Here is a 27886-nt window from a genome sequence, read left to right as displayed (position 1 = left end):
CTTTGTGAATAAAGCTTAACTTAAAGCGATGTCACTGAATCAAGCAAAACGTATTTAAAAGAACAACATGTGCCAATAAGTAACATTTTATATATCAAAATATCTGAAAAACTTTTGTAACTTAAAATTAATTACCTAGTGTCTATATATAATATAAAATTACAATTTATGACTTTCAAAAAATAATTATTTATACCTTCATCTGTTTGAATTTCATATATCTTTCAGGCTATTTAAAGCAACTTTAATTCGAATGGTTTTTCAATTTTTAAATATGCTGAGTAAAAGTTTATTTACTTTATGACACTTCCAGATCAAGAAAAAGCATTAAAAATTCAATGAATTAAAAAAACACTGATTTATATATAATAATATGCTATATTTATATGTGCTTCAAGGACAATAAATAAGTAAATAAGTAGGATATTTGATAATAAACAATAAATTATCACAAACGGAATTATCGCAGTTTCAAATATAAGTCTCACTCTGGCAGCTATTTTAATTAAATCGCTTCACAATCATTGGTACATTTAAAATAACTTAAACTATAATAAATATTGAAGGAAATCTTATGCGTTTATGGTTAAATAATATCAATAATTGTGAACTAATTGAATCAACAATTCTGTGTTATCAAATTAAAAAATAACGGAAATCTGAATTACAAAATAACGGAAAGCTGAATTACAAAATAGCAAAATTTAATAAAATTTACTCCCATTATATAATATAATACCTAATTTTAATTATCTAGGTAATTACAAATATCCAACAAATTTTGAATTTTGTGTCCCTAGAGCGGACTTTTTAAAAACAATTTATGATATATATATATATATATATATATATATATATATATATATATATATTAAATATATTTTCAAAATTTTATGGTCTATTTTACCTATTTTGAGAAAAGATGGGTTTAATACAACTCTTAATTTTCGTCTATGATACCACAGAATCGCTTACTCATATATATGGATTGATGTGATATGGAGATATATGTATAAATTATTATTGTTATCATATTCACAAAATATTTATATATAATTTCATTTTCAATACAAATGTTATTATCTGAGAAATATATACGTTCTAAAAAACGTATATCTAGTAAAATCTAACTTATTATTTACTGAAAAACTCTGTTAGAAATATTTGTGCTTATAATAATGGCGTAGATGAGTCTGAGCGTTTTTATTAAAATTTTAATGAATAAATTAATATAATATTCATACGTAATGCAATTATTTGTACAATTTATTAACATTTTCCACAAATTGCAAACTTTATAAACCTTTTCTACAAATGTTGGAAGTTGTTATTTCGCTATTCTATATTGATGTGCATTAGTACTATAAAAGCCATACATATTTTTGTCACCTACTTCCATTTAATTTTATTTCCAAAATTGTTACGATATGTTATGAGCTTTATAGCCTCTAGGACCCTCGAGTAAAAAAACGCCCAGAAGCTTTTACTTCTATCACTATTATATAAAAAACAAATATATATTCACAAAATTTTATTATTGTTATATGGATATTAGTAAAATATGCTCAAGCAGTCTCAAAATAAATAATATTGCAGCATACCGAGTCAATAAAAAGGCACTACTGAACAATTTTCAAATTAGTATATAGGTCAACCAGCGATTCGTAAACAATAGTTTCTCCAAAAATTACATTGTTCCAATATTAAATAATGAAAACTAAGCAAGTATATAAAAAAAGGTAAAAGAAATATTATCGAAATTCCGAAATAAACTTAAGAAATCAATTCTAATCCTATTTTTGTTTATATATTGTTAATAAATATCATAGATAGTTAAAACGTATATTTAATTTTTAGTGTATATTTATTGAAGATAGAGAAATATGAAATTGAAAATAAAATTATCAATTTTTGAAAAATGACTCGGGCAATTAAGAAGCTTATTCGCTTTTCTATAGCAAAGCAGTTGAAATATAGGAAATATTTTGCAGGAGAGTAAAGTATTACTTAATTTGTTTCAAAAACACCATACTAGTGTGGAACGTTTTTCAGACAGTATTGTCTTATAATCAAATACGTTTTTCAGTGAGTATTGTACATAACGCGTTCAATATTCACGACATATAACATAGGTGTTCAAAATCAGATGGGCTCTGATTATTCGAGGTAGTAGAATATTCTAAACATTTATGCACATGTTGTCCAAAAATGAACACAATTATATACCAAACTGCCCATACTGTTAACCAAAACAGAGTTTCAACCCAGTGTGCTTATAAACCAATTATTGACTCGGTTTAAAATAAACTTACTTATAACGTTTTACTTAGGTTTACTAATAAACTAGAAGGAAAATAGATCGAATTATCGCCTTTAAAGGAGATCAGTGTCAAATAATCTCTTCAATGCAATTAAACTCAAAGCATGATTTTCTTTACAGAAGTAAAAATAAAATTTAAACAAGAATAACTAAGACATCTCAACAATATTAAATAAACTTTTGTTTGCATAAAAATATTAAATAATTTAAAATGATAAATAAAATATATAAATATACATCAGTGATTAATTAAGTTTTTCAGGTTGAAGACAAATTTTATGTCTAACCATATTAATTGAACTAAACTTTTATGTTTTAAGCATATCATTTCAAACTTTAGTTGAAATATAGTTCAAGCCTACTATATGTTATGTTAGCTATAACAATATCTGAGTATTGTTTGAAAACGTGTTGTAGAAAATTCTTTGTAGTAGATTGAAATAAACAATTTCAAATTGAATTAATCTATAATTAATTCATTGACTATGTGAGAATTTTAAGAAGCAGTAATAATTCACTAAACTTTTACTTTGGATCAACTCAGAAAATATAGCTATTATATGTGGATGTCCAGCTCGTAACAGTCGTCCAGGAAGGGAATGTTGATATAAACTTCTCAAATTGTTTATTAACTTTGTACTCACCATATAGATAATGTCCACAAACCGCTACATCAAGCATGTATTCAGGGTAATCAGATCCCTATTGGGGAATAAATAATTTAATCAAGTTATTTTTTATATAAGTTAAGAAACTGATGTGAAATATGTTGCAATTATCTTTATAATTAAAATAAACTTACCTCAACAGCTAAATCCAGATCAAAAGTCCAAGGTTGTGGATCAGATGCACAGCCATAATAGACAAAATATGTATCACGTCCTTGAAACGGTTCTCCTTTTAGAGGAATACTGGAATCTATGCTCCATTTTATAAGTTTTACACCTGGGCGAGGACTTAGCATCAAACCAATATGATAAGGACCTAAACCAAAACAAGGAAAACATTATTTTATACTCTAATAAGTATTTGCATTATATTTACAAAAGCAATAAAAGAACAATAAATTTACCTGTAACTGTAAAGTTAAATCTCCAAACATTTTGGTTCACTAATTGTTTATTATTTAACGTGATATCTGATATTTTTGGTAAATTGGGTGCCGGTGCTGGAATCCAATGCGTTAAGGAAAGAAATTTCATAACTGGCAATAGATAAGGATATCCACAGTATAATTCCTCAGAGCATGCATTTAGATCTCTGGTCAGCTTATTCATTTCTGGAACTATAAACAAGTATATTAAATATATATATATATATATATATACATAGCTGGGCACCGTTAATCAAATAGTTAACTTCGTTAATCGTTAATCCGCTACAAAAAAAGTTAACTTCGTTAAACGTTAAAGCGTTACATTTCGGAAGAATTAACGCAAGTTAACGTTAATCGTTAATCCGTTAATATGTGTAAAATTACATTTTTATATCGTTGCGTTAGTGAACTTAAAAAACTTATTAACTTCCCGTAGGGCAAGTTATAGTAATCGCAAAAAAATCAAAAATGAAAATTTTTATATATTTTTACGTTTCAGAGGTTTCTGAACATTTTGGCATACCTTAGAAAAAATGGATGTATGTGTGTGTGTGTGTGTGTGTGTGTGTGTGTGTATGTATGTACGTGTGTGTATGTATGTGCGGATACAAATTTTCGTCGACGATTTCGGGAACTCGGATCAACCGATTTGAATAATTTAAAAAACATTCGATTCGTATTGATAAGGAGACGTGCTGATTAGTTTTTAGAGAAGGCAGGTCTAGCCGTTCCGAAGATACGGGGCAAAAGGTGCCGAAAACGGTAACTCAGTTTTTAAGAGAACGGAGCGTCCGGTTTGAATAATTCAAAAAACATTTCACTTGTATTGACAAGATGAAGAATCGATAAAATTTTCATGAAGGTAGGTCTAGCGGTTTCGGAGATCTAATGAAAAAAGTAAAAAAAAATGCCATTTGACGGTCAAAAATGATCATTAGACATATGCACATCAAATTATCAGATATTTTATAGAGATTTTAACAATAAGTATAAATTTTATTTACATTCCTATGGGTTCCGTACCAATGTTTATCCTTTAGACAGCGACGCGGCGCTTTATATTTTGTCTCTATGCAGTCCTAAAGCAGTAAAATTGCTTTGAAAAAAAGTTCAGATCTTCCAAAATATGTCAAAATAAAGAAAACATTTTTTTTTTCAAAAAAAATTAATTTTTTGTCCAATAGTTTATAGTTTCTCAAAAATCTTATTTTTTCGAAGTAAATTTTTTTCAAAAATGTTAATCGTTTTTAAAAAAATAATAATTTTAGGTACGGAAAGTACCAGCAATTTGCCTTAAGGCACAACGCCTTAATTGCCTTAAGACAGAATTCCACTTACAGCTAGTTCTTTAAAGAGTTTGTAGCTCTTTGGTTTTTCTATAGACTGAGTGACAGAATTGAAAAAGTCTTCCTCCTCGTCATCATCGTTGTTACTCGCATTGCTCCCTCCGCCACTTAAACTATCTCTGTCCTTCGAATTTTTCGCTGCTTCTTGCCATAAGGCATCTTCTACCTTTTTTAAGCCTATGGCTAAAGCTGTGCCGTGCGGTAAATAGTAGGCATTGGATTAACGATTAACGGACTTCTCGCATTTTAACGGAAGTTAACGTGTCCGTTAACATTTTTAAAAGTTAACTTAAAAGTTAATCCGTTAATCAAAATGTTAACTTCGTTAATTAACGATTAACGGATTAACGAGTTAATGCCCAGCTATGTATATATATATATATATAATATATATATATATATATATATATATATATATATATATAAAATACCTAAATTTTGTACTGAAGTCGGACTGTTAACATCCATATCTACTATCCAATATCCTGAGTCTGCTTTACGAACTTTACCATTTTCATTATGAAATATACGTAGAGTATGCTGAAAAAAACAATTGATTAATATAATTACTAGCAAACCAGTAAGATATAAAACTTACAAATATCATATATCTTTGGGGAGCAGGAGCCATCACATCTCCAGAATAGGGAAATCCTAATGGGGTAAATATTAATGCAGTCATGGATATAAAAAATACACCAGCCAAAATATTAATGACCTAAAAATATTTATAATTATTTTCTTATTTTTCAACTATATTTTATTAAATAATGGTTGTTGTACTGACCCTTTCTGGAGATTTGCACAACAGTATTAAAATTGTGACAAAACTAAATATCAAGCTGAATTTGATAGTGACCATACCGGCCATAATTAATTCAGCTGGTACTGAAGCCCCACTGCGGCCCATTATAGGTACAAACATGTATAGTGCAGCTAACACTAAATAAAAAGATTGTACAAATGGTAGACTGAATGTTGCTATATGAAGTAGTAGCCATTTTTTATCTAAAATAATTATTAATATAAGCAACAAATTATAATTGTGAAAATAACAGAAAATCTAAACTAATGATTACCCCTATAATGTCTGAAGCAAAATTGACATACAAAATTTCCTACTGCAGCAAAAATTGCCCATAACAGCGCAATAAATCCTGAGCGAATTTTTAATAAAATTGTACAAAATAAACAAAAACACCAGAAAAGATGAACAGCATCATAATATAATTGAAATAATATCCATGGAGACTCGATGACCTAGAATAAATTTGTATTAAATAAAATGTATTAAAAGGATTAGCCTTTAATATTAACAGAAAAGATTTAAAAATAATATTCCATACCTTTTTCTGTTTTCGAGTACATAGTAAAAGTACAAGCATTCCCACAAATAAAGTTGGTATAACATAGAGAAAAAACAGCCACATTGGTCTTGCATACCAACTCATTTGCCGATTTAATATCATTAAGTTCCATCCAATAAAGAGGTTGAAAAATAAGCATATTACCCAAGATAATATAACAAACACAAATGATAGAAACAAGTGTTTAACATATGATTGTTTAGAAATTCCTGTAAATACATATTTTAAAACAATTTTTGTTTTTAAAATTATTCTATGCAAGAAATTACCTTGTTTTTGAGCCACCTTCATATTTCGAAACATAGAATATAATGAAATAACCAAGGATAAAATGTTTATAATATCTGCCATCATAAATGGCCATCGTACTACAAAAGCTCCCAGAAAATCAAAAAATACTAATCCACTTTCAGTATTCTGTGATATATCAGACAACTGATGCCCATTTGCCATACCTTTAAATAAAACATACAATTATAAAACACCAAAACTGAAATATAACAATAATATGTTAGAAGATAGTTACCTATTGTCAGTGCCAAAATATTATCACCAGTTCTTTGCAAAGTTCCAAGAGGTACTTGTTTAACTGTATCATATTTAGTGTGATATACATAACCATTTGTACTCCAAGCAAAATCCAAACCTGCATCGAAAATACAATATCATCAATATTAATCCATTTTATCAAATGATTATATAAGTTATTTCTTACCAGACACTTTTCCAAAATCACGAAATATTCTAAAATCCGTGTCCCCAGGAATAACACCACTTTCAAAAATTTCTTGTGCTAAGCTTGATGCATATGGGTAAGGTACTGTATTAGAATAAGTCTAAAAGAATATTAGTATAAAAAACTACTGTTGGTGAACACTTAACCTTTTTAAAACAAATGTTTCAATGTTGAAAAATTACATGCATGATCCAAGGACTACTGGGTCCAGCTTGAAATAAAATTTCTCGACCACCAGCTCCACAAGCTTCTAAATTAATAAATGCTCTTACTTCGGCTGCCCATCTATAAATTGTAATCAATTAAGTTATCTTTTCTCAACAAATATATAATTAAATATTCACTGACTTATGTTGTGTTATGAAACCATGTGAAGCCTGCATCAAATTTTCTTCTGCTCCATTGAATAAAAATATGATATTGTGTTTGAGAATTTTATCAGATTGTGAGAGAACACGTAACATTTCAAGCATAACAACACAACCAGCACCATCGTCACTACCACCTTAAACAGTATTGCGATATAAGACATTCATATTATGCAAACAAATAATGAAGTAATGATTTATAAATGATCATAAAATGTAGAATCTCAATAAGAGTTCCAATATACCTGGACTATCTGCAACAGTGTCATAATGGCAATTAATCAGAAGACTATGTTGAGAATTTATATGGGATCCAATCTTAACTATTATGCTTTTGACATTTTTATATACATTTGTCAAACCATCTAAAAAGTTCAGCTGAAATGCTCCACTAGACTTCTGAACATCAACTTCGATTATATGCTTGTTTTTAGCATTACTTTTAATACTGTTTATTACATCAAGAAAAAAATTAGTGGCTAAAACTTCGTTCTCATGACTACTAACTATTCTTGGACCAATATTTGTTAAATTTATCAAATGATTCATAGCTCTTTCCGCAATGAACCTATCCTTATACTTATGTTCATGAGATATAAGTAATCCATTCGGAAGCTTTTTCTCAACTATGATCACAGTTATAAATACAGTTAGCATCAGTATTAGCAGAGCATAAATGTGACTAGGAGGTGTAGGTAAATGATATGGTCGATTTCCATTATTTCGTTTAGGATCATAATCATTGATTGATTGATACATCTGTAAATAAATAAAAACAAATAATCTAATCTGCTACCAAAATTGTAATTAAATCCTATTAAATCAAACAACGTTTGGATACAGATAAGTCAGTATAATTAAGAATCTGTAGAAACATTGACTGATGTGTTATGCAATTATTCATTAAATGAGCAAGTTTATGATTTAATATTTGAATGCGTGTTATAAGTTCAAAAATAACTTACTTCAATGATGACACATGCAATATATAATAAATTAAAAACTAAATTAATATAAATTGGTATTACATTAACCTTTGAACTACAGATCAAGGAAATAACTTAAAATATTAATTTATATTTACTCACATTTGTCTATTGGATGTTATAAAAGTTCACTAAGTCATCACTTAAATAAAAAAAATGAGAAATTTTCACAAATACATATATATTTCATTATAGTTTAATTCATAATTATACACAAAATTTGAGATCAAGAATACAAATGTCAAAATTGAAGACAAAACGTCAAACATGACATGTAACGAAACTGTCAATACCAACTAAAAAAAATATATATTCCAGAGAAAATTGAATAATTATTTTAAGTATTTGCTAATTAACTGCAAACTACCGAATCAATTAATGTGAATAATTACTATTAATATTGTTTCGAATAAACGAATTTAAATTAATACAGTAAAAACCGTTTTGGGATAAATAATATTTCCATGTTGGCATCATTTGACCCTATTTACAATTTCAATGTTTTTCCTAGCGGTTTAAATAAAATGAGGTTACTTTCAGAATGATGACGTATCACGACGTTGCATGATTCCAGCTGGAAATTTATACTTTAGATTCAAATAATCTAGACTGATTTTGGTTCTGAACATGAACTAATTTTTTTTTGTTAACTTATATTATATTTTAATCATTTACAATATGTCGGGTCAATGGGAAATAGTTGGAAAACCCAAAAAATCAAACGGAAGTAAGCAAAAATTATCAAAGACTGAGAAAAAGAAATTTATCGAAAATGCCCCGAAAATAGAGGATATTTGTAAGTTATATTAAAATACATATTAATCAATTAAATGTTATTTTTTTTAAATTTCATTTATATTATTTATAGTGCCATTAGCACAAGTCAAAACATTGTACACGGCTTTAGATAAAGAAATTAAACCTAAGGCTGCAGTTAAGGTTGAAAAAAAAGAAGAACCTAAGAAGCCCGCTCCAAAAAAGAATGATAAATTAAAAGATACTACCCCAAAGCCACAGAAGCATAAATCAATTGAAAGTGCTCTAAATTCAATTGATGTTGATCAAATAAAATCCATAATTAGTGTTTGTCGAACTAGGTTTTCTGATTCTTCCCTGATATGGCTAAAGGAAGTCACTACACACTTAAACAGGTACATTTTGAAGTAATAAAGTACATATTTCTGATTTCATAATATTTATTATGAATGTGTCTTGTATTTTAGTAAGCTTAATGTGGACATACCAGATCCAGTTTTTACAAATCGGCCTTTAGATTACCCAATTTCTGCAGTTCCTGACTCTTTACGTAATACTTTGCAATCTTTGATTACTGATGCTGGTCTTTCCAATTGCCAACTTTTTTATGAGCTATGTTTAACAAATATCACCAATGAAATGAGCAAAGGTAATACAATATTTCAATGGAATAAAATACATGTTATACCAGTTTAAGAAGTAAATCAATTTAATAATTAATTCTTTTTCAGGTTCTCATGCATTAGGATACAAATTAATTGCACAACTTTTAGCTTTCTCTAATCCAAAAGTTTGTGTAGCTAATCTCGCAAAGTTTGCTATACAAAGGACTTCTTATCAAAACCGTCCGCCAATTGGGCAAAGCTTATTATGGACGTTAGGGCAAGGTGGAGTTGTAGATTTATCAATTGGGCTGAAAGGTATAATTTGAATGTTTTATCATTGTTAATATATAACTTGTTATTTTGCAATTATTTATCAAAACAATGCAATTTGTTACAGTGTGGTTAGACATTATGGTACCAGTTTTAGAAATGAAACATTATACTAAATTTGTCCTGGAGTATTTAACAGCAATACTTGACAAACACAAGTCTACTACAAAATCGTTAACAAGTGATTTATTTATCCAAATATTTGATGTTCTCAATTCACCAAAAATCAATTTCTCAAAAGATCTTACAAAGCTAGTTCAAAATCAGAAAATTCTTATAAAGGTAAATTTTATTCACTATTTTATTGTGCTATATTATATTGCAATTTTATTTTTGTTAACCAAAAAATATGTGCAGGAATTCATGTTTAAAGATAGCAAGAAAGCAAATAATATCAACAGTAATTTATTTACAAGTCTTCTGAATCGTATGGATCCTAGATTATCAGATGAAGCTAAAAGAGAAAATGCAGATAGTTTAGTGAAGTGTTTTATACTCGAACCAAGTTGTTATGATTTTTTCAAAGAATGTTATTCGAAAAACTTAGTACAAAGTGCATATTTATTAGAGTACATTAATAAAAATTGGAATCAATATAATAAATCATTGGGACAGAGTAAAAAGTTTGTTAACATGTTAAAATTAGTAGAAGCAACAAATAAAGAACTTGCTTCCACTAAAAAGAAGGAAGGGTTGCAGCAGAGTATAAGAGCATGTGAGGTAAGAACAAACACAAATTTACAAGTATATTTACATATATATATATATATATATATATATATATATATAATATATATATATATATATATATACTAGATAAATATATATACTAGATAATATATGAATCCATTGCTCAATTTTATTTGAATGAAAAGTTTTCTTCAGAGGGAATGAATTCACTTGCGTTAATTTATTAACTACATAACGCAAAACTACACAAAATATATCAGACTTTTTTGGACATTGTATTTAAGAACTTATGAAAACCTATTTCTTACTAATTGAGAGAATATAAAAAAAATTAAATAATTTCGTTATCTTCATATCATATTGAAAAAATGATTTGAAGTTTACCGGTGCATCGTGCATGACATCAAATTTATATAAACGAATATTATTCCGTGTCTGTGTCTGTGTTTAATCTTGTGGTTTCCAACCTATGAGGCTGTTGCAAAATACTATTTTTGAAAATAAATAAAATTTTGAAATGATATATTGAATGAATGAATAAATAGTATTTTTTCACATGTATTTTTACATAACATTACATATTGAAATTTCTTGGCTGATAATTAAATTTTATTATTAGTTGAGTGTTTACAAAATTACATTGTTAAAAAATTAAAGGGGACGCGGGAGCGGTGCGAAAACGTTGGAAGCCACTGGTTTAATTATTCGACCTTGCGAAATCCCATAAATACATATTAACGAATATTATTCAGCATGTAAGAAGTATTATAAATTGATTTTTTTATATAATGATGCTTTTGTATAATTATTGTAAAAAAAAGTATTTGAAATAACTGTTATGCCAAAATATGAATATGTATTTCATCAATGTATTTACAAAATTTCATACTTTTGGCAGTAATTATTACCCAAATTATTTAAAAATATATGAAAAATTTGAATTTATTTAGTGATCTTCTTATCTCGATTTAGTGATCTCGATCTTAGCGGTATAAGAAATATTATTATTCCTCATAAAATGGTATTTTTTATAAAAATTATTTTATAAAAACTCCTTGAGAAGAGATTATTGCCATAGTATCTTATAAGTGCATTCAGAAATTTCAGTACTCTTTGCAATAATTATTATACAAATTATTTAAAATTTTATCTAAAATTTGGAATCTATTGAATTCTTTTTTATAAGAAATCTGTCTATGGAATCTATTGAATCTTCACATTATAAGAAATACTATTATTTATTCCTTTTTATAAAATGGTATTTTATAAAAATTCTTGGAAAAGACTGTTATGCCATAGTATATCTATGAAATGATTTAGAATTTTACCCAAATTATTTAAAAATGCATGTACAATTTATGTTTTTGTCTTCGTTTAATTATCCATCCTTGTGAAACCCCACAAATTTATATAAATGATTATTATTCAGCGTAAAAATACTGTTTGAATTCTTTTCACTTTAGTAATCGCAAAAAGATCGAAAGCGAAAATTTTTATGTATCTTCACGTTTCAAAAGTTTTTGAACATTTTGACATACCTTGGAAAAATGCATGTATGTGTGTTTTTGTGTGTATGTATGAGCGGATACAAATTTTCGTCGATGATTTGGGGAACACCGATCAACCGATTTGAATTGTGGAATTTGAAACCGAGGTGTTGACTAGTTTTTAGCGAAGGCAGGTCTAACAGTTCCGAATATATGGGGCTAAAAGTGCCAAAAACAATAACTCAGTTTTTAAGAGAACGGGGCGTCCGATTTTAATAATTCAAAAAACATTTTACTTTTATTGACAAAATGAACAACTGATTAAATTTTGGGAAGGCAGGTTTAGCGGTTTCGGAGATCTATTAAAAAAAAGTTAAAAAAGGCATTTTAAGCTCAAAAATTATCGTTATCAGATATTTTATGGAGATTTTAATAATGTGTATCAATTTTGTTTTCATTTCAATGGGTTTCGTAACATCGTGTGTCCGTTAGACGGCGACGCGGCGCTTACGCGCTTCGATATCGTCTCTATGCAGCTAAAACAGTGCGATTGCTTTGAAAAAAGTTCAAAATTTTCAAAATATTTTAAAGTAAAAAAAAAACATTTTTTTCGGAAAGTTTTTTGCCAAAAAAGTAAAAATTTCTCAAAAATCTAATTTTTTTTTTTAAAGTTTAAAACATATTTAAACTTTTTTTAAAAATTTAATTTTTGGTACGGGAAGTTTTTTCTAGTTCCAGCAATTTGCCTTAAGACTCGATGCTATCACCACTAGTTATCCAAATTATTTGGAATTTAATGTAAAATTCTGGGATCTTTCGAACTGCATTAGGTGGAATATTTTTTAACTTCCCGTAGGGCAAGTTATAGTAATCGCAAAAAATCGAAAATGAAAATTTTTACATATCTTTACCTTTCAGAGGTTTCTGAAAATTTTGGCATACCTTAGAAAAAATTGATGTATGTGTGTGTGTGTGTGTGTGTGTGTATGTGCGTGTATGTGTGTGTGTGCGGATACAAATTTTCGTCGACGATTTCGGGAACACGGATGAAGCGATTTGAACAATTCAAAAAACATTTTACTTGTATTTACAAGATGAAGAATTGATCAAATTGTCATGAAGGCAGGTCTAGCGGTTTCGGAGATCTAACAAAAAAAGTAAAAAAAATGCCATTTGGCGGTCAAAATTGAACATTAGACATATGCACATCAAATTATCAGATATTTTATAGAGATTTTAATAAGTATAAATTTGGTTTACATTCCTATGGGTTCCGTACCAATGTTTACGCGTTAGGCGGCGACGCGGCGCTTACGCGCTTCGATCTTTCGTCTTTATGCAGTTAAAGCAGTAACGATTGCTTTGAAAAACAGTTCAGAATTTCCAAAATATTTCAAAACAGATGATTTAAGATAGAATGATTTAATATGGTTCGAAATTTTATTAAAAGTTTCAAATCATTGATCAACTTTTATTGATTATTTTTGATTATTTTTAATTACTCGAATTTTGGATTGCGGTACGGGAAGTTCCAGCAATTTGCCTTAAGGCACGATGCCTTAAGCTAGTTGCTTGTTGTCTTTGTTTAATCGTTCGTCCTTGCGAAACTCCACAAATTGCATTTTAAAGCCTATCCCTCGTGAATGTTCTTACAATTTACACCCATCCTGTTCACGGCATGGCTTGACAAAACGCACACTCACGCGTCTCATCGTCAGAAAATGCTGTGTTGTTATGTTCGATCGTTTTCATTTGAGAGCGCGCGCCGCCTCTTGCAATATAACTAAATAACCAGTTATTCACTCAAATACGCGCTCAGTTGACGAACGAAATTTACTAAACATTCCTTCAACATTATACAAAATTTACTGAACGAATCATAGCTGAAGATAAAATACAAATACCCAAAATATTCCCAGAACCGAGTGTCGGTGATAAGGCCAGACCTAAATATTACATGAAGTGCTATTGTAATATATATTTTAACTAGTGTTGTTTTGTGCTGATAAGTGTACTGTAACAGGGCGAGGTAAAAATTATTTCTAATATAGGTGCATGTGTGTGTAAGTGCAAGTTGGATGCATCAAATGCATCATTATTTGTTCCTAAACTCTCTTGATGCATAAATGTGAGCAGAATGATTATTGATTTTTGAGCATGTTCAATTGTACAAGAAAGTGCCTGTCACAGAAAACGCACCTTGACAATATCGGTGTTTCATTATTAGAAAATAAATTTTTATTATGAATATAAAATTATGAACAAAGTAAGACCTACAGTTTTGATTGCCAAAGTAAATTATCACAAAAAAATGAGAAAATAATTCACAAATGGCTATATTCTTAGTGAATATTAGTTATAACTAATATTTATTCAGTAATTATAAGTATTTAAATTCTATTAAAATAATTAATTTTACTCAAATATTTTATGTTAAAAAGCGTTAAAATTATTCAATTCAGTACCTCTACGAATAATTATTATCCAAATTAATTAAAAATTTATCTAAAATTTGGAATCTATTAAATTCTTTTTTATAAGAAATCTATATATGAAACCTATTGAATCTTCACGTTATAAGAAATACTATTATTTATTCCTTTTTATAAAATGATATTTTATAAAAATTCTTGGAAAAGACTGTAATGCCTTAGTATATCTATTAAGTGTATTTAGAAATTTTCTTTCTAACGAATCTTTCTTTCTACGAATTGGATAAATAACATTTATATCAAAACTATTATATTTTGGTGGCTTTATAAAATCTATTTCATTATTGTTTTATTAAAATTTCATTATTATAATTTCAAACTAACATTTTTTATAATGGAACCACTTTTCGTAGGTTTTCAATATTTTGGAATATTAAAATTACATTAAAATTATCTAGTTAGAACTAAATTTATATAGTAATTATAAGTATTTAAATTCCATAAAATTTTATCTATTTTTATTTTATTTATTATATTTTTTTATCTATATCTTGTAAAAGCTTTAAAACTATTTATTCTCTTATTATTTGTTAATTAACCAGTACCTCTACGAATTGGATAAATAACATTTATATCAAAACTATTATATTTTGGTGGCTTTATGAAATCTATTTAATTATTGTTATATTGAAAATTCATTATTATTATTCCATTATTCCAAACTATTTTTTTTATGATCGAACCACTTTTCGTGGGCTTTTAATATTTTGGGATATTCTCTTATCGTTAGTCCATTTCAACAAAAATAAAATATTAAAAATTACATTAAAATCATCTAGTTAGAACTTATTAGTTCTTACTATAATTACTATCTATAAATATTTTTAAGAGTAATTATTAGTATTTAAATTCCATAAAAAAAAAAATTTATAATATTATATATAATTTTATATATAGTATATAACATTGTTTTATTTTTACCTGGTAAAAAGCTTTGAAATTATTTGTTGATTGGATAAATAACAATTATATCAAATCTTTTATATTTTGGTGGTTTTATAAGATTCATCTAATTATTGTTATATTAAAATATTTTAAATATCAATTGAATTGCGCCAAAACTATTAGATATATCTATCTAATATATAAAATTAAAACAAAATTAAGACCCATTAAGAGTATATGGGTTGACCACTGGGTTGCCCTCTTCAGAACAATATATCAAAGTTAAGATGTACATCCGAATAACATCTTATAGAACACGTAGTTCTGATTGCTGTTCAAATGAAATAAAAATATCAAATGAGTTAAAATAACTAATTTTCTTAATTCTTTTAAATACACACATAAATTTTGTATAAAACAATTTCAAAAGTGCTAAATATATATAAGATTCGGCGATAAAATAAAATAACTGTTTAATACCGTATTCATTCACAAAAATTCTGTGAATCGTTTTTACACTGCAACTAAATGCCATGTGCTTCATAGAAAGTTTCCAAGGTTTCTAAACCCTAACGGTTTTATACCTGAGATCAGTTAGTTGTACAATTTCACATATTTCGAATGAGAAAACTTTCTTTACTGGCATTGTTTCAATAATTTAAATCATGTAACCGTCAAAAAAAATAAAAAGAACGACGTCAATTTTTTTTTATTTAAAATTAATATTATTTGGTTCTATGAGTGAAAAAAATAGTTTTTGTTATATTAAGTTCTTCATGTTGATTGAAATAATGTGTAACTAATGGCAACTGAATTAAAGGTGAGCTCTTAGCATATAAAACCAGCTTCATTTTAATAAATCTCTTATTTTTGATTATTATATTATTTGAGCATGACGTGTCCCATAGACAGATTCCACTATGCATGCAGCTTCATTATCAAGTAATTGTTGTTAATATTGTTTGTTCATTCTATCTATTGTTCTATTATATAGACATACATATGTGGATACATATGCATATGTTATTCAATAACGCAATAAATAACGTTTGCTTAACAAATTGAAACGTGTTGAATAGTACTTTTTCTAATGTAAGTACTTCTAATTAATGATTACGGCATAGCTCTCATTTCTGATTTTAAACATATTTAAGTGCAGTAATTCATATTTCGTATTACATTTTATATTTATACAGGAGTAAAGTAAGTTAGAATGGAGAAACAATTGAGGGGCACAACTAGTCTGGATTTTTCAAAAAATCGAATTTTAAATTTTTTCATATTTCGATAGGTTATACCTTTAAAAATTCCGTACCAAAATTTTAAATCGATATTTTAAATAGTTTTTGAAGTAGTATGTGAATAGTTAGTATAACGATCATTTTATCTTTAAACGCGTTTTTCTCGAAACAGCATTTTCCGAATTTGCTGCAGTGATTACTCAAAAACAAATAATCCGATCACTATCCAATTTTTTTTTACATGTTTTATATAAAGTTCTCCGTAAAATGAACTATCGATTTTTCGATCGGATCATAAATCGAATTTTGGCAGTCCAAAAACGACCAAAATTTTGGGTAAAATTCGACTTTTTTTTAAACGCCACCATTTTGTCAATTTTTGATTTTTTTTTCTTTTTTTGTTGGTCATTTTACAGACAATATTATCTAGTTTAACGAGAATTTTTTTTTTAAATTTCATCCACGTAGAAGGCCAGAATCACTGCAGCAGTGTGAAAGACCTTCTTTTTTCGCGCCGTTGGAGATCGACGATAACTTAAAAAATATTTAATTTCTTTCTTCAAAAATTTTACTATGTATTCTTAAAACATGTGTAAATATACTCTAAAAATTATGAAATGATTGGTATTTTTTTCAATATAAATTCCCAAAAATCACCTTTTTTAGGCGGTTACACTAGTTGCGTCCCTTAACTTCTTGAAATATTTAAATAAATATTCAATATAATATTACTTAAAATGATTCTCCCTAGTGATAGTTCGTAACTTGTATTTGCAACATATTATTAAATGTTTGAATTAATTCAACTTATATTAGATAAGCAATTACTGATGACTCTTAGTTAATTTAGCTTTTACAAGCGTTTTAAAACGGAATTACATTCTTATTTTGTTATTCCGTTATTGAAACTTTAACCTCGAGGTGTCATTGGCCTATGAAAACCGTAGATACAAATTAATTATTCACATCTTGAATATTGATTAATAGTTTGCAACAGAAGTAAAATTATATGGTTCGTAATTTTAGTCTTTCTTGTATAACTCTTACCTGATTATTCTGTGTAAATTGTCGTTGCTTCAAAATTTTAATTCTTATTACGGATTATTAAAGTTGTAATTAAAACTGTACAGTTTTATCGAGTATTTATTATAAACAAGATGCCATATATTAACCTTATCCACTCGCGAATTCCGAGATCTATATGAATTTTTCCACCGGAGCGGCCGCATCCAAGTGGAAAGGGTTAAGACACATAAATATATATTTATATATTATTCATGAAGTTTCTAGTAACAACAATCTGTAATCATATTTCCACGACTGGTATATATAGATAATAAAATCTGGCTAAAATTTTTTCTCTAAATTTATTTGTCGTATTAGTGTCGACTACAAAATAATGAATATCGATGATAAGTTTGCAGTAGAAATAAGATTCGATAGTTTTTTTTATACAAATCTGATTTTTGTACGCCAATTGTCGGTGTATCAAAATTTTAATTTGTATAATGGATTATTGTATTAATTCAAAGTTTTTAATCAGGCTTTAAATAATTATCGTGCATTTATATCACAAAATGCAGCTCATAATGCATATACAAGGAATAATTAATTCTCTAATAACGTAGTATTCTCTAGTAATTCTTAATGATCTATAATCATATTTTCAAAACCTTCATAAAATCTAACTGAATCTTTTTTACAAGTTGTCTTCTGTCCTATTAGTTTGGAAAACAGTGATAAGTTCTATATAATCAATCCTAATTAACTGTAGTTCTCATTATTGCTCAAGTAATAATTATCCCCAAGGTAGAAAAAAAATTCAATGTAATTCAATTTAGTTATCGTTTAGTAACTAGATAAGATAAAAACACACTCAAATTTTATTTGTGATATGAGTAAAATTGTTGGAAATTCATTGATTCAATATTACCTTTATCAAAAGTTCATATTAGTCACAAATTTTAATTTATAACCATCGATGTGTAATTCATCAATGGTGTTCTTTTGAAAAGTTTATTCAAAAATGTACATCTGGCGCACAAAATTAGCTTGATATATTTAAAACAACTAGGTGTTAGTGGCATGTTGCCATAGTCAGTTGCACGTTGCACATAATATAAATAATCGACATAATAAATAATAAATGAGATTCAGCAACTTTTCAAATTGTGCCCATTATTCCAAACTAATATTTTTTTTTATAATCGACTACATTTCGTAGCTTCTAATATTTTAGGATATTCCCTTTCGTTTCATCAAAATAGTCAAAAAATTTAATAACTACGAAGAAACGGCTCGGCTCATCTTTTCCAGAAAACTACACAGCACATTTTTCTGGTACCATTCGAAAAATTCTTGAATTTCAATCGGTTTTGGCGAATACGTTTATGAAAATTTTTGAATTTCTGGCAAACGGTCCGGCAGATAGTGGCATAAAACTAATCAACACGAGTATTTATCAAATTTCATCAAAATGCTTTTGAATCGGTTTTGCTATATTTGAGAAAACGTCGACGAAAGCTCAATTTTTTGTTCAAATGAACACACTTTTCCTTCGGGAGATTAAAAATAATTTATATACATATATGTATATACTTGCTTCGAACTCTTTAGAATAAATCCTAAATCGTACTTTTATCTCTCAGCATTTTAATGCTATTTACTTAGTTAATGCTCAATGTGATATTCAATTTTCTGTTTTCTCTTATCATTTTTTTTATCAATTTTCTAAAGTTATTTAGTATTATTTTTGCATTTACTATCGACTTGCGAATGCTACAGAAGTAGCTTATAGAAAGTGAATGTTCTATGAAATTCTTATTGTGCGCAATGTGAGTACTGCTTTCTAAATGTGAAATGCATCATAGATTCGAACTTGAACTATGTACTATTTAATCGTTTGAACACTCAGATAGATGATAGAAAGTACAGATAAATTTGTATTCAATAAATTTTAAATTTTAAAGCAAGTTAATTTGTTTAAAACATTATTCACATTGAAGAAAACTTCAACTATGCACTATTTAATTCTTTAAATACTCTGCTAGTTGTTCAAGTACAAAACAAAATTTGAATCAACTTTTAAATTTTACAGTACGTGTGATTTTAAAACATTAATTATAATATTTTTATATCAGTCCATCAAAAATTATTTTTGGCGGATTTTTGCATTAGAGATTTAGCTATGATTAACATATATGTTTTTGTTTTAGGCTTTATTAGAAAAAATGTCTAAAAAGAAGGGGTCATCACTTGCTTGGAAAATCACAAAGGTTTTCTTATTAGTATTTTTGATGGCAGGATTGGTTGTGGCTTATGATATTTCAACATATAAGTCCTTTGAAAGTAAGTATAAAAATTAAAATAACAAAAGCTTTACTTTTGTTTTTATGGATTTAATTATTATTGATTACTATCAAATTAAATTACATCATAACAAATTATATTAAATAACTAAATTTTTTGCAATAAATGGATAGTTGTCAATTTTTATTTATTATTTCAGCTAGTATACATGGTCAAGTTTTAACAAAAACAGGTCTGTTACCAATAGCAGAAAAAGCTGGTGATCGATTTTTAGTTTACTCAGCAAGAGGCTACAAATGGGCTGAACGTAATCTTCCTGAATATTATAATCAGACAGCTGTTATTGCTCAACCTTATTTAAAACTAGCAAGTGATGCACTTATTAGTGGGCGAAATGTTGTGGTTGATCTCTATGGAAATGTTAATGATTACGTACGAGAGAAAACTCCCGTTGTAGTGAATGCTGTGAGTATATTAGAAGTATTATGAGTATAGTAGAAGGTTGAGCTAAAAATTTAGAAAATGGTTTATATTTTTCTCCATTATATAGTTATTTAAATTATAATGTTATTCAATTTATTGCTTGACTAAACCATATAATGCATTTGTCTTTGAATGTTACAGTTATTTCAATACATATTTTTATTCCTATAGATTTTTTGGTTCTGATAGTTTTAGTTTATTTAGGATCATAGATAAAGAAGTTTAGGATGTAACTTCATTGATTTTATTTTATAATAAATTAGACAAAATTTTAGTTTCAGATGAAAATATTTATATTTTTAATGTTTTTATTTATTTAAAAATATTATTTATGGAAAGAATTTTTTAATAAGCATTTGCAATTGCTCTATTTTTTTTATAAAGCTGGTATATTTCTTATTTTGCTCAATAAATTTTCAATGTTCAGAGATCAAAATTTTTAAATATATATTTATTATTGAAAGATTGATTTTATTTTTTCTTTTAATCATAGATAAACGAGTATGCACCTGGTCTTCTGGACACAATTCAGAAACACTCCGTTAATACATGGTCAACAGTTAGTGGTTTCTGTGTGCAATACATTGATGTGGGCCGTGATTATTTGAAGACTAAAGTATTTGTGTAAGTAGAGTTTCATCATTTCATTTATATACATTTATTACAAGATCTATATTTTAAATTTAGAATAGAATTGCTATAAAATCAAATTATTATTTTTGTAGTGGACAATTATCTCCTGAAAACTTACACAAAGTTACATTGGAAGCATTTAATACAACACAACAATACGCATCACAGTATTATAGCTGGCTATATGAAAAAGTTGATGCATACTCAAAACTGAAATAATAAGAGCATGTGTGCAGAATACTGCATTGGGTATTTCAAGTAAAATTTAATCATTGCATGTTAACTCATGCAATGAATTATGTTTATAATTTATTAATTATTGTGTAATTTGTTGTAAAGATTTTATAATACAATATGTAATGTACAAAGTAATCATTGTTTTATCTATATCGCACTTTCTAAGAATAACTTGTTGATTAAAATAAATGTTTATTTATTTCAGCATATAAAATAATTACATAAAAGAAGGTGAAACATCACAGAATTGAATTCCTTAAATATGTCCATGTTAATTGGTGCGAAAATTTTGACTAATCAAATCAATAATTGATTTTTAAATTAACTCAAGAATTATATTTAAATATTTCTCAATTAGCAATTTCAAGTGCTTCTAAAGGAAACCATTTTGAACTTTCCAAGGCATCCCACAAATTTCTATCTCGTTCGATTATTTCTCTATTCATACCTTCAACATCTACAGTAACTTTATGATCTGAAATAAAAATAAAGGGAATTTAGAAATATAAAATAAATAACAAAGGGAATAAAGAGTATTTATGTAATGTTTATACCAATTAAAGCAAGTTCATCTTCAGCTGGGTCAGGTGGTGGAGCTTCTTGAACGTATGATGTTGGAACTGGTGTTTCAGTTGATGAATAAGTGCTCTCGGTAGTAGTTTGTGAGTCATAATAATTATTTTGCGAAGACCAAGCAGCTGAATAATTTTGCCAGTATGTAGAAGGATCATAATATTGTGTGTAATCTTGCTGTTAACAGAAACAAAATAATAGCATTATTACATTGGTCAAAGCAAAAATTTTACATTTTAAAAAGTGGAAATATAATGTTCAAAATAAAATGATGTAATATTCTTACAGCAGCAGTTGTAGTATATGTTGATGGGGTTGTAGTAGTAGTAGTTGTTGTTACAGTTCCTTTTGGTTTAGGAACTGCATTACAAATTTTCAAGGCTTTTGTTCCAAGACCAATATATCCATTCATTGCATACAGAGCATTTTTTTGTTCATCTTCACTTCCAAATCTGACAAAGCCGTACCCTTTACTAAAACCAGATGCATCCAATATGACTAAAATAACAAATACATAGTTAAGTATCTATTATATTTATGCAACTGTTTAATGAAATAATATATGGTACCTTTTGCTGTTTTAATCGAATTATACTTTGATGAAAAAGTTCTATAAAGATTATAATCGTCCACATCTGAGCTTAAATCGCCTACCCAAACCGAGAACTCACGTTCCGAAGTTGATAATCTTCCTCCCTGGGTGCTGGCATTATTCAATCTGAATCGTACTACAGGATTTGTACCAGGAATTGGTTTTCCATTTAATTTATGCATGGCATCAATTGCTGTTTCATCAGTTGCAAAATGAACAAAACAATATCCAGCAGGCTCACCGGAGTATTTGTTTCTCATTATTTTTACATTTTGCGGATGCTCGCCCATTTTTTGAAAGGCTGTCATGACGAAGCTTTCAGTCATGTAGGGCTCCAACTAAATAGATTATATTAGGTAGTTTAATAAAAACTAGTTGAAAAACATAAAAGTGATAGCAAAACTTACGCTTCCCATCCACAATTGACAATGAATCATTTTGAATTATTTGTTATTTCTAGTACACTCCTGAAATGCGTAAATAAATAATATTTACTTGAAAATAATACAAATATATTTATAAAATATATTTTAATGTTATATGTTTGGTACTAATAAACATAACCTAACAAACATGTTTCATCATAAAATTGTCATAGTCGCCGCCAATCTAACGAAACGAAAACGAAAGTGTATAATTGTGTATGGTTGCCTATCTATATAAGCATATTTAAGTATATCTATGATCTACAGATTGACATGTGTCTGCAAAATATTTGATATTCAAATGTCATATTTGTGAATTTTGGAAGTTTATTATAATAATTACGTAAAATAGTTTACTGCTTTCGTCGGTTAGTATTAATAGATTAATACCTATTACTTTCATTTTTGTCATAGGAATTGCGTTCATGTTTTGAACTGGTATCCAAAAGGTTATATTATTTCGTTGTTACGTCATTTTTACTACTTAAATATACTGCAATAGTTTTAGTCAATACTAAAGTAATAATTATATACTTACGGTTTAGTACTGATATTTATTTTATTTGAAAGTAGCACCGCACACAGTTCTAAACTAATGCCACTTTTACATTTTCATTATCTTCAAATGTTCAATATTCTATTGTAAACTATATTATCAATTGTTGCTTTTTGATATATCAATATTGATATCATTGAAGTTTTAGTGTGTTCACCCACGTTTATTTATCTTTTACAGTTACTAAATTAAATGGTCTTCTGTCATATTTATATGAATTCTTGATAATTTCAGTTCACAATGTCTCTCAGTCCGGCATTCCGTACACCTTTTACTGACTTAACAGGACATTTAGCTAATCATCAATATTATTCTCCATGTGGTAAAATGGAGATGAAAATGATGAACTGCTTAGAAGCTTATGGACTTCATAAGGGTAAACAAGTATGCGCAGATATGATAGAAGATTTCAACGAATGCGTTTTGAAGAAAAAACAGCTTAAAAGATTAGAGGTATTGTAGTCTTAATAACTTCAATATCATTATAAGAGTAAATAAGATACATTATTTTAATAAGAAACATTATTTTAATTAAAAGCAATTGTATAATAATATTCAATAGCTAATTAATGTGATATTTTTAGATCATGCTTAATGAACGTCAACGTCAATATGAAGCAGGGGAACGTAGCAAAGAAGAGTATTTTGCACCTGCTCCAAGAGTTGATGCTTATTAAATTAATTAAAAAAATGATTACTAGTGTGAAAATTATTTGCCGAACAAATATATTGTAATAACCTATTAATGCTGTTGTTTTTAATTAGTTGTGGTGCTGTTTAGATAACAATAATCAAATTTTATGCATATAATATTGGTTTTAATTAAGCTCATAACTTTTGTGACGGAATTTATTTTCAAACGATATTGTAGTTTAAAACCCGCGGCCATTTTGATTAATTTGTGTTTGCCGCGTCTATTGCCTTGGCGGCGTTCTCATCTGTCAGTTCAGAAATCCCGCGTTTGTGCAAGCGTCATTGTGTTCTGCTCAATAATAATAATAATTTATAGTTGTTAATGGTGAAAAAAGGTTTAATTTTGATCAGTAAACGTGTTTTAAATGTACATTCCATATGTACGTACATATTTAATCGAATGTCGAATGTTTTTCTTTACCAAATGTCAACGGGTTAATAAACAACATTCTGCTGTCAAATTGACGTTTGGAAGCACAACATCGCAGTTCGTTTCAAGCGTTAGTACGCAATAATTGTTAATGCTTTATTGATATTGACAATAAGTTTAATGTGAAACATTAATTTGTTTGTGTATATCAAATAAAAATATTTTACGAACAATTAAAATCGTGCCGCCAAAAAGCTGTAACTTGCAACTGACTCCATGATGAAAATCAAACTACGTAAGTGTTTATATATCATTTTAATAATTATAAAATATTTGATAATATGAATATTGATTATGAAAATATAATATAAATTAATTAAATTACTCATTTATTTTAGCTTTATTGTCTATTTTTCTATAGCTTGTTTATTAGTTAAATTTGTATTTGGCAGTTGTGTAAATAGATTATGTAAATAATCGAAATATTCGTGTTTTTAACGACTTGCATAACGATTTTTTTTTATTTTATATAACCTTTATATATACATATATATATATATATATATAATATATATAAATATATATCTATTTATATATATATATATATATATATATTTAATTAATAATTAATATATATGAATTCCTTTGATTGATAGGTTCTGTTGAATAGATGAATTACTTTATTGCAATATGTTTGAATTAGAATTGTGTATAAGATGTAATTACCACATCTTGAAACCTAAAAGAATTTCTAATTTAGTAATTATTTTCTCACTATGTCAGTTCAAACTTTCATCAGTAGATGAACGGATTCTTATTGGATTATTGTTGGATTCTTATTGGGTAGCAATACAAATAATACCGTAAAATAGATGCAGAGATATTATTCTTGACTGCTATAGGATTTATAGTTTTGTCCTTAAAGTTAGGCGTTAAAAATTGGTTTAAACTTCTTCATTTTTATTCCATTTTCGACAATATATTTTATTCTGTTATATAATTATTATGAGTAAGTTCTTTTAGGATGAGTGGAAAAAATATCTATTGCAGACTCTTGTGTTTCACATTCCATATTTAGAAAAGGAAAATGTGAACAAATTTCAATTGTGATTCCAAATTTTCAAAGCTAGGAAGGCACCTGTTTTTATGTAAATGTTCTTCGCCATTTAACATCGATGTAGGTACACTTCATGAAAACTATCACAAAAAGTATGCAAAATAATACAGATTAAAAAAAAAATCAGTAAGGATCGAAAAATTTTATAAATCTTATGTCAGCCCTGAGACATTTACGCTTTTGAAAAAAAAACTATTTCAAAATTATTTCAAATTACACATTGTCCAAACAATTACACATGTCCAAAAAGAAAAGTCGCTGGAAAATTATATACAACTCCAAATTTTCACTCTCCTATTTCATAATAGTCATATTAGTTGTAATTTTTATTTATATCCCACATATTTATACATTCAAAATTAGGTAATTATTTTTTATACTAATATATATATATATATATTTATATATATATATATATAATACGTGCGGCCCGCCGTGAAATTTTAAAATTCAAATTGGCCCTTGCGTTGAAAAGGTTGCTCGCCCTTGTTTTAGGGCAATTTATCAAAGAAAAAAAAAACAAGACTTTCGACATATAAATATAATTCCAAGCGTTTCGACATACAATTTAATATCATAATCACTGGATATTGAAATTGGTATCTTACATCTAAATGTGTGTATGATCGTTTGGTATTAAAGATTAATTTATAATTTATTTTATTCTTTGATGTATCGCCCTAAAAGAACTTACTCATATATCTCAAAATTAAAATTAATTACTAAATCATATATTATTATATACATAAATTTCAGTTTATACGCCCTCTTCACCACCAAATTATATAAAACGCAGTTTAGTCAGAAATTTCATTTGGTGTTACAGCAACATCTGCAAGATCGTAAAACTGTTTATTATTCGTATTTCTGAAGAAATATTTTTATAAATCTACTTTATCTAATAACAGCAAGGTAGCAAGCAAGATATAATTTTTGCTATATTTATGTTTATTAACTAAGCGATCGTTCAAGTATTACGTAAGCAGATTTATTACAATTATTTACCCCCCCCCATCCCCCTTGTCAGCAAAAGTTAGCAAAGCTCTTACCCCCTACCCCCTAACATTTTGCAATCAATGTATTGTTTTTTTAAATATTGTAATTATAGGTTATAATTATAATTTTTTAAAATTAGAAAATATATGTAGAGATTTTACTGATATGGTATTCAACATAGAGTAACAAAATGATTATAATATTACGAACATAAAATTATTTTAAATTTTGGTACTGGAAAAGACAATGTAAGGTTGCCATTTGGTTAAAAAATAAAAATACTACCTATAACGTAATCATCATCCAAACTCCTCTGCCACCCCATGTCAACCCAAAATAACAAATCAACAACCCCCCCGCTCCCCTATAGTGCTTACGTAATACTTGAACAGCCCCTAAGGTGTAGATTTTCTTCAATTTTTCACGAAAAAAAAATAAAAAGTTTGATAAACTAACGAAATTACCAACACTATTTATATTTTACTAGTCTTGTCTCTCGAGCTTCTCGGTACTTCACGTTCACGGGGATTCTACGCAATCAATCACAAGCGATCATGCGTTGATCAATCAGTCAATAATCAATCAAAACCGAACGATAATCGATCAAATATGTCGTTTGCATGAAATATCCACAGGACCTGGGAAGCTGTAGCTGGCACCCAGTGACCGGCGATGACCGTCCGATTACGGTGAAGAATTCTAGGCTGACAGGGAGAAGGACAGTTTTAAAACGGGCTAAACTGCCTAACTTTTAATTGATAATTTTGATTATGCACCCATAGTATACGTTTCTAATATCTCATTCAACCTTGAATTTTCTATCACATCAGTCACTTAACTGTAACCAAGATTTCAAAGCTGATCCTTAAGGGATTCAAAGTCTGCTCATCTTTGAATCAATTGAATGCAAACATGCATTTAATTATTTATTAAGCTCAATAAGTATAACCCTATTGAAACGATCTGCATCAGTTTCTGCACTTTCGAACATAATTTTGTTTTCTCCCATAATACGCTTTTCCGTATAAGTTTTTTTTTACACGGAAAGCATTTTTTGTCCGGTCTCTGGAAATCGTCTTAACGAGGTTTTACTGTATGTGATTCGTTAAATGGCCAGTGCCAACGTTTGTACATAATTTGTGTTCTGTTTTCTGGTTCAGTCAGGCGTAATAAATGTCGATATTTTGGTAAATATAC

General features: G+C 27.7%; 4 protein-coding genes across 5 annotated transcripts; 2 read left to right on the top strand and 2 right to left on the bottom strand.

Annotated features, from left to right (window-relative positions):
• Positions 1 to 2736: 2736 nt before the first annotated feature.
• Positions 2737 to 8439, bottom strand: LOC113363199 (endoplasmic reticulum metallopeptidase 1-like). The gene is made up of 15 exons (XM_026605684.1): positions 8322 to 8439; positions 7479 to 7992; positions 7214 to 7370; positions 7048 to 7150; positions 6845 to 6965; positions 6656 to 6775; positions 6399 to 6584; positions 6109 to 6338; positions 5842 to 6022; positions 5550 to 5770; positions 5361 to 5480; positions 5194 to 5302; positions 3393 to 3605; positions 3123 to 3304; positions 2737 to 3022 (listed from the first exon to the last, which is right to left on the bottom strand). The coding sequence occupies exons 2-15, from the start codon at positions 7990 to 7992 to the stop codon at positions 2861 to 2863; spliced, it is 2619 nt and encodes an 872-aa protein (XP_026461469.1). The 5' UTR covers positions 8322 to 8439; the 3' UTR covers positions 2737 to 2860.
• Positions 8440 to 8744: 305 nt separating this feature from the next.
• On the top strand, positions 8745 to 21381 carry LOC113375391 (transmembrane protein 214-like). The gene is made up of 10 exons (XM_026615331.1): positions 8745 to 9015; positions 9088 to 9370; positions 9443 to 9624; positions 9707 to 9895; positions 9978 to 10192; positions 10268 to 10630; positions 19921 to 20053; positions 20214 to 20479; positions 20991 to 21121; positions 21223 to 21381. The coding sequence occupies exons 1-10, from the start codon at positions 8898 to 8900 to the stop codon at positions 21347 to 21349; spliced, it is 2007 nt and encodes a 668-aa protein (XP_026471116.1). The 5' UTR covers positions 8745 to 8897; the 3' UTR covers positions 21350 to 21381.
• Positions 21382 to 21637: 256 nt separating this feature from the next.
• On the bottom strand, positions 21638 to 23066 carry LOC113363279 (tRNA selenocysteine 1-associated protein 1-like). The gene is made up of 5 exons (XM_026605768.1): positions 22940 to 23066; positions 22510 to 22870; positions 22227 to 22438; positions 21922 to 22117; positions 21638 to 21842 (listed from the first exon to the last, which is right to left on the bottom strand). Exons 1-5 carry the CDS (start codon positions 22967 to 22969, stop codon positions 21718 to 21720), a joined length of 924 nt encoding a protein of 307 aa, XP_026461553.1. The 5' UTR covers positions 22970 to 23066; the 3' UTR covers positions 21638 to 21717.
• A 145-nt stretch (positions 23067 to 23211) lies between these two features.
• LOC113363640 (NADH dehydrogenase [ubiquinone] iron-sulfur protein 5-like) lies at positions 23212 to 24253 on the top strand (the record flags this gene model as incomplete). 2 transcript variants are annotated; one of them, XM_026606127.1, is given in 3 exon segments in its annotated part: positions 23212 to 23325; positions 23748 to 23966; positions 24098 to 24253. In XM_026606127.1, coding segments are annotated over 2 exon segments (306 nt in total). In that variant the 5' UTR covers positions 23212 to 23325; positions 23748 to 23753.
• Between the last annotated feature and the right edge of the window lie 3633 nt (positions 24254 to 27886).

The sequence above is a fragment of the Ctenocephalides felis genome, unplaced genomic scaffold, assembly GCF_003426905.1.
Source record: "Ctenocephalides felis isolate EL2017-DRISC unplaced genomic scaffold, ASM342690v1 CF-g0.4_SCAFFOLD_00845, whole genome shotgun sequence".
NCBI lineage: Eukaryota > Metazoa > Arthropoda > Insecta > Siphonaptera > Pulicidae > Ctenocephalides > Ctenocephalides felis.
Note: the sequence above shows the minus strand (reverse complement) of the source record. Positions and strands in the feature narration are given on the sequence as shown.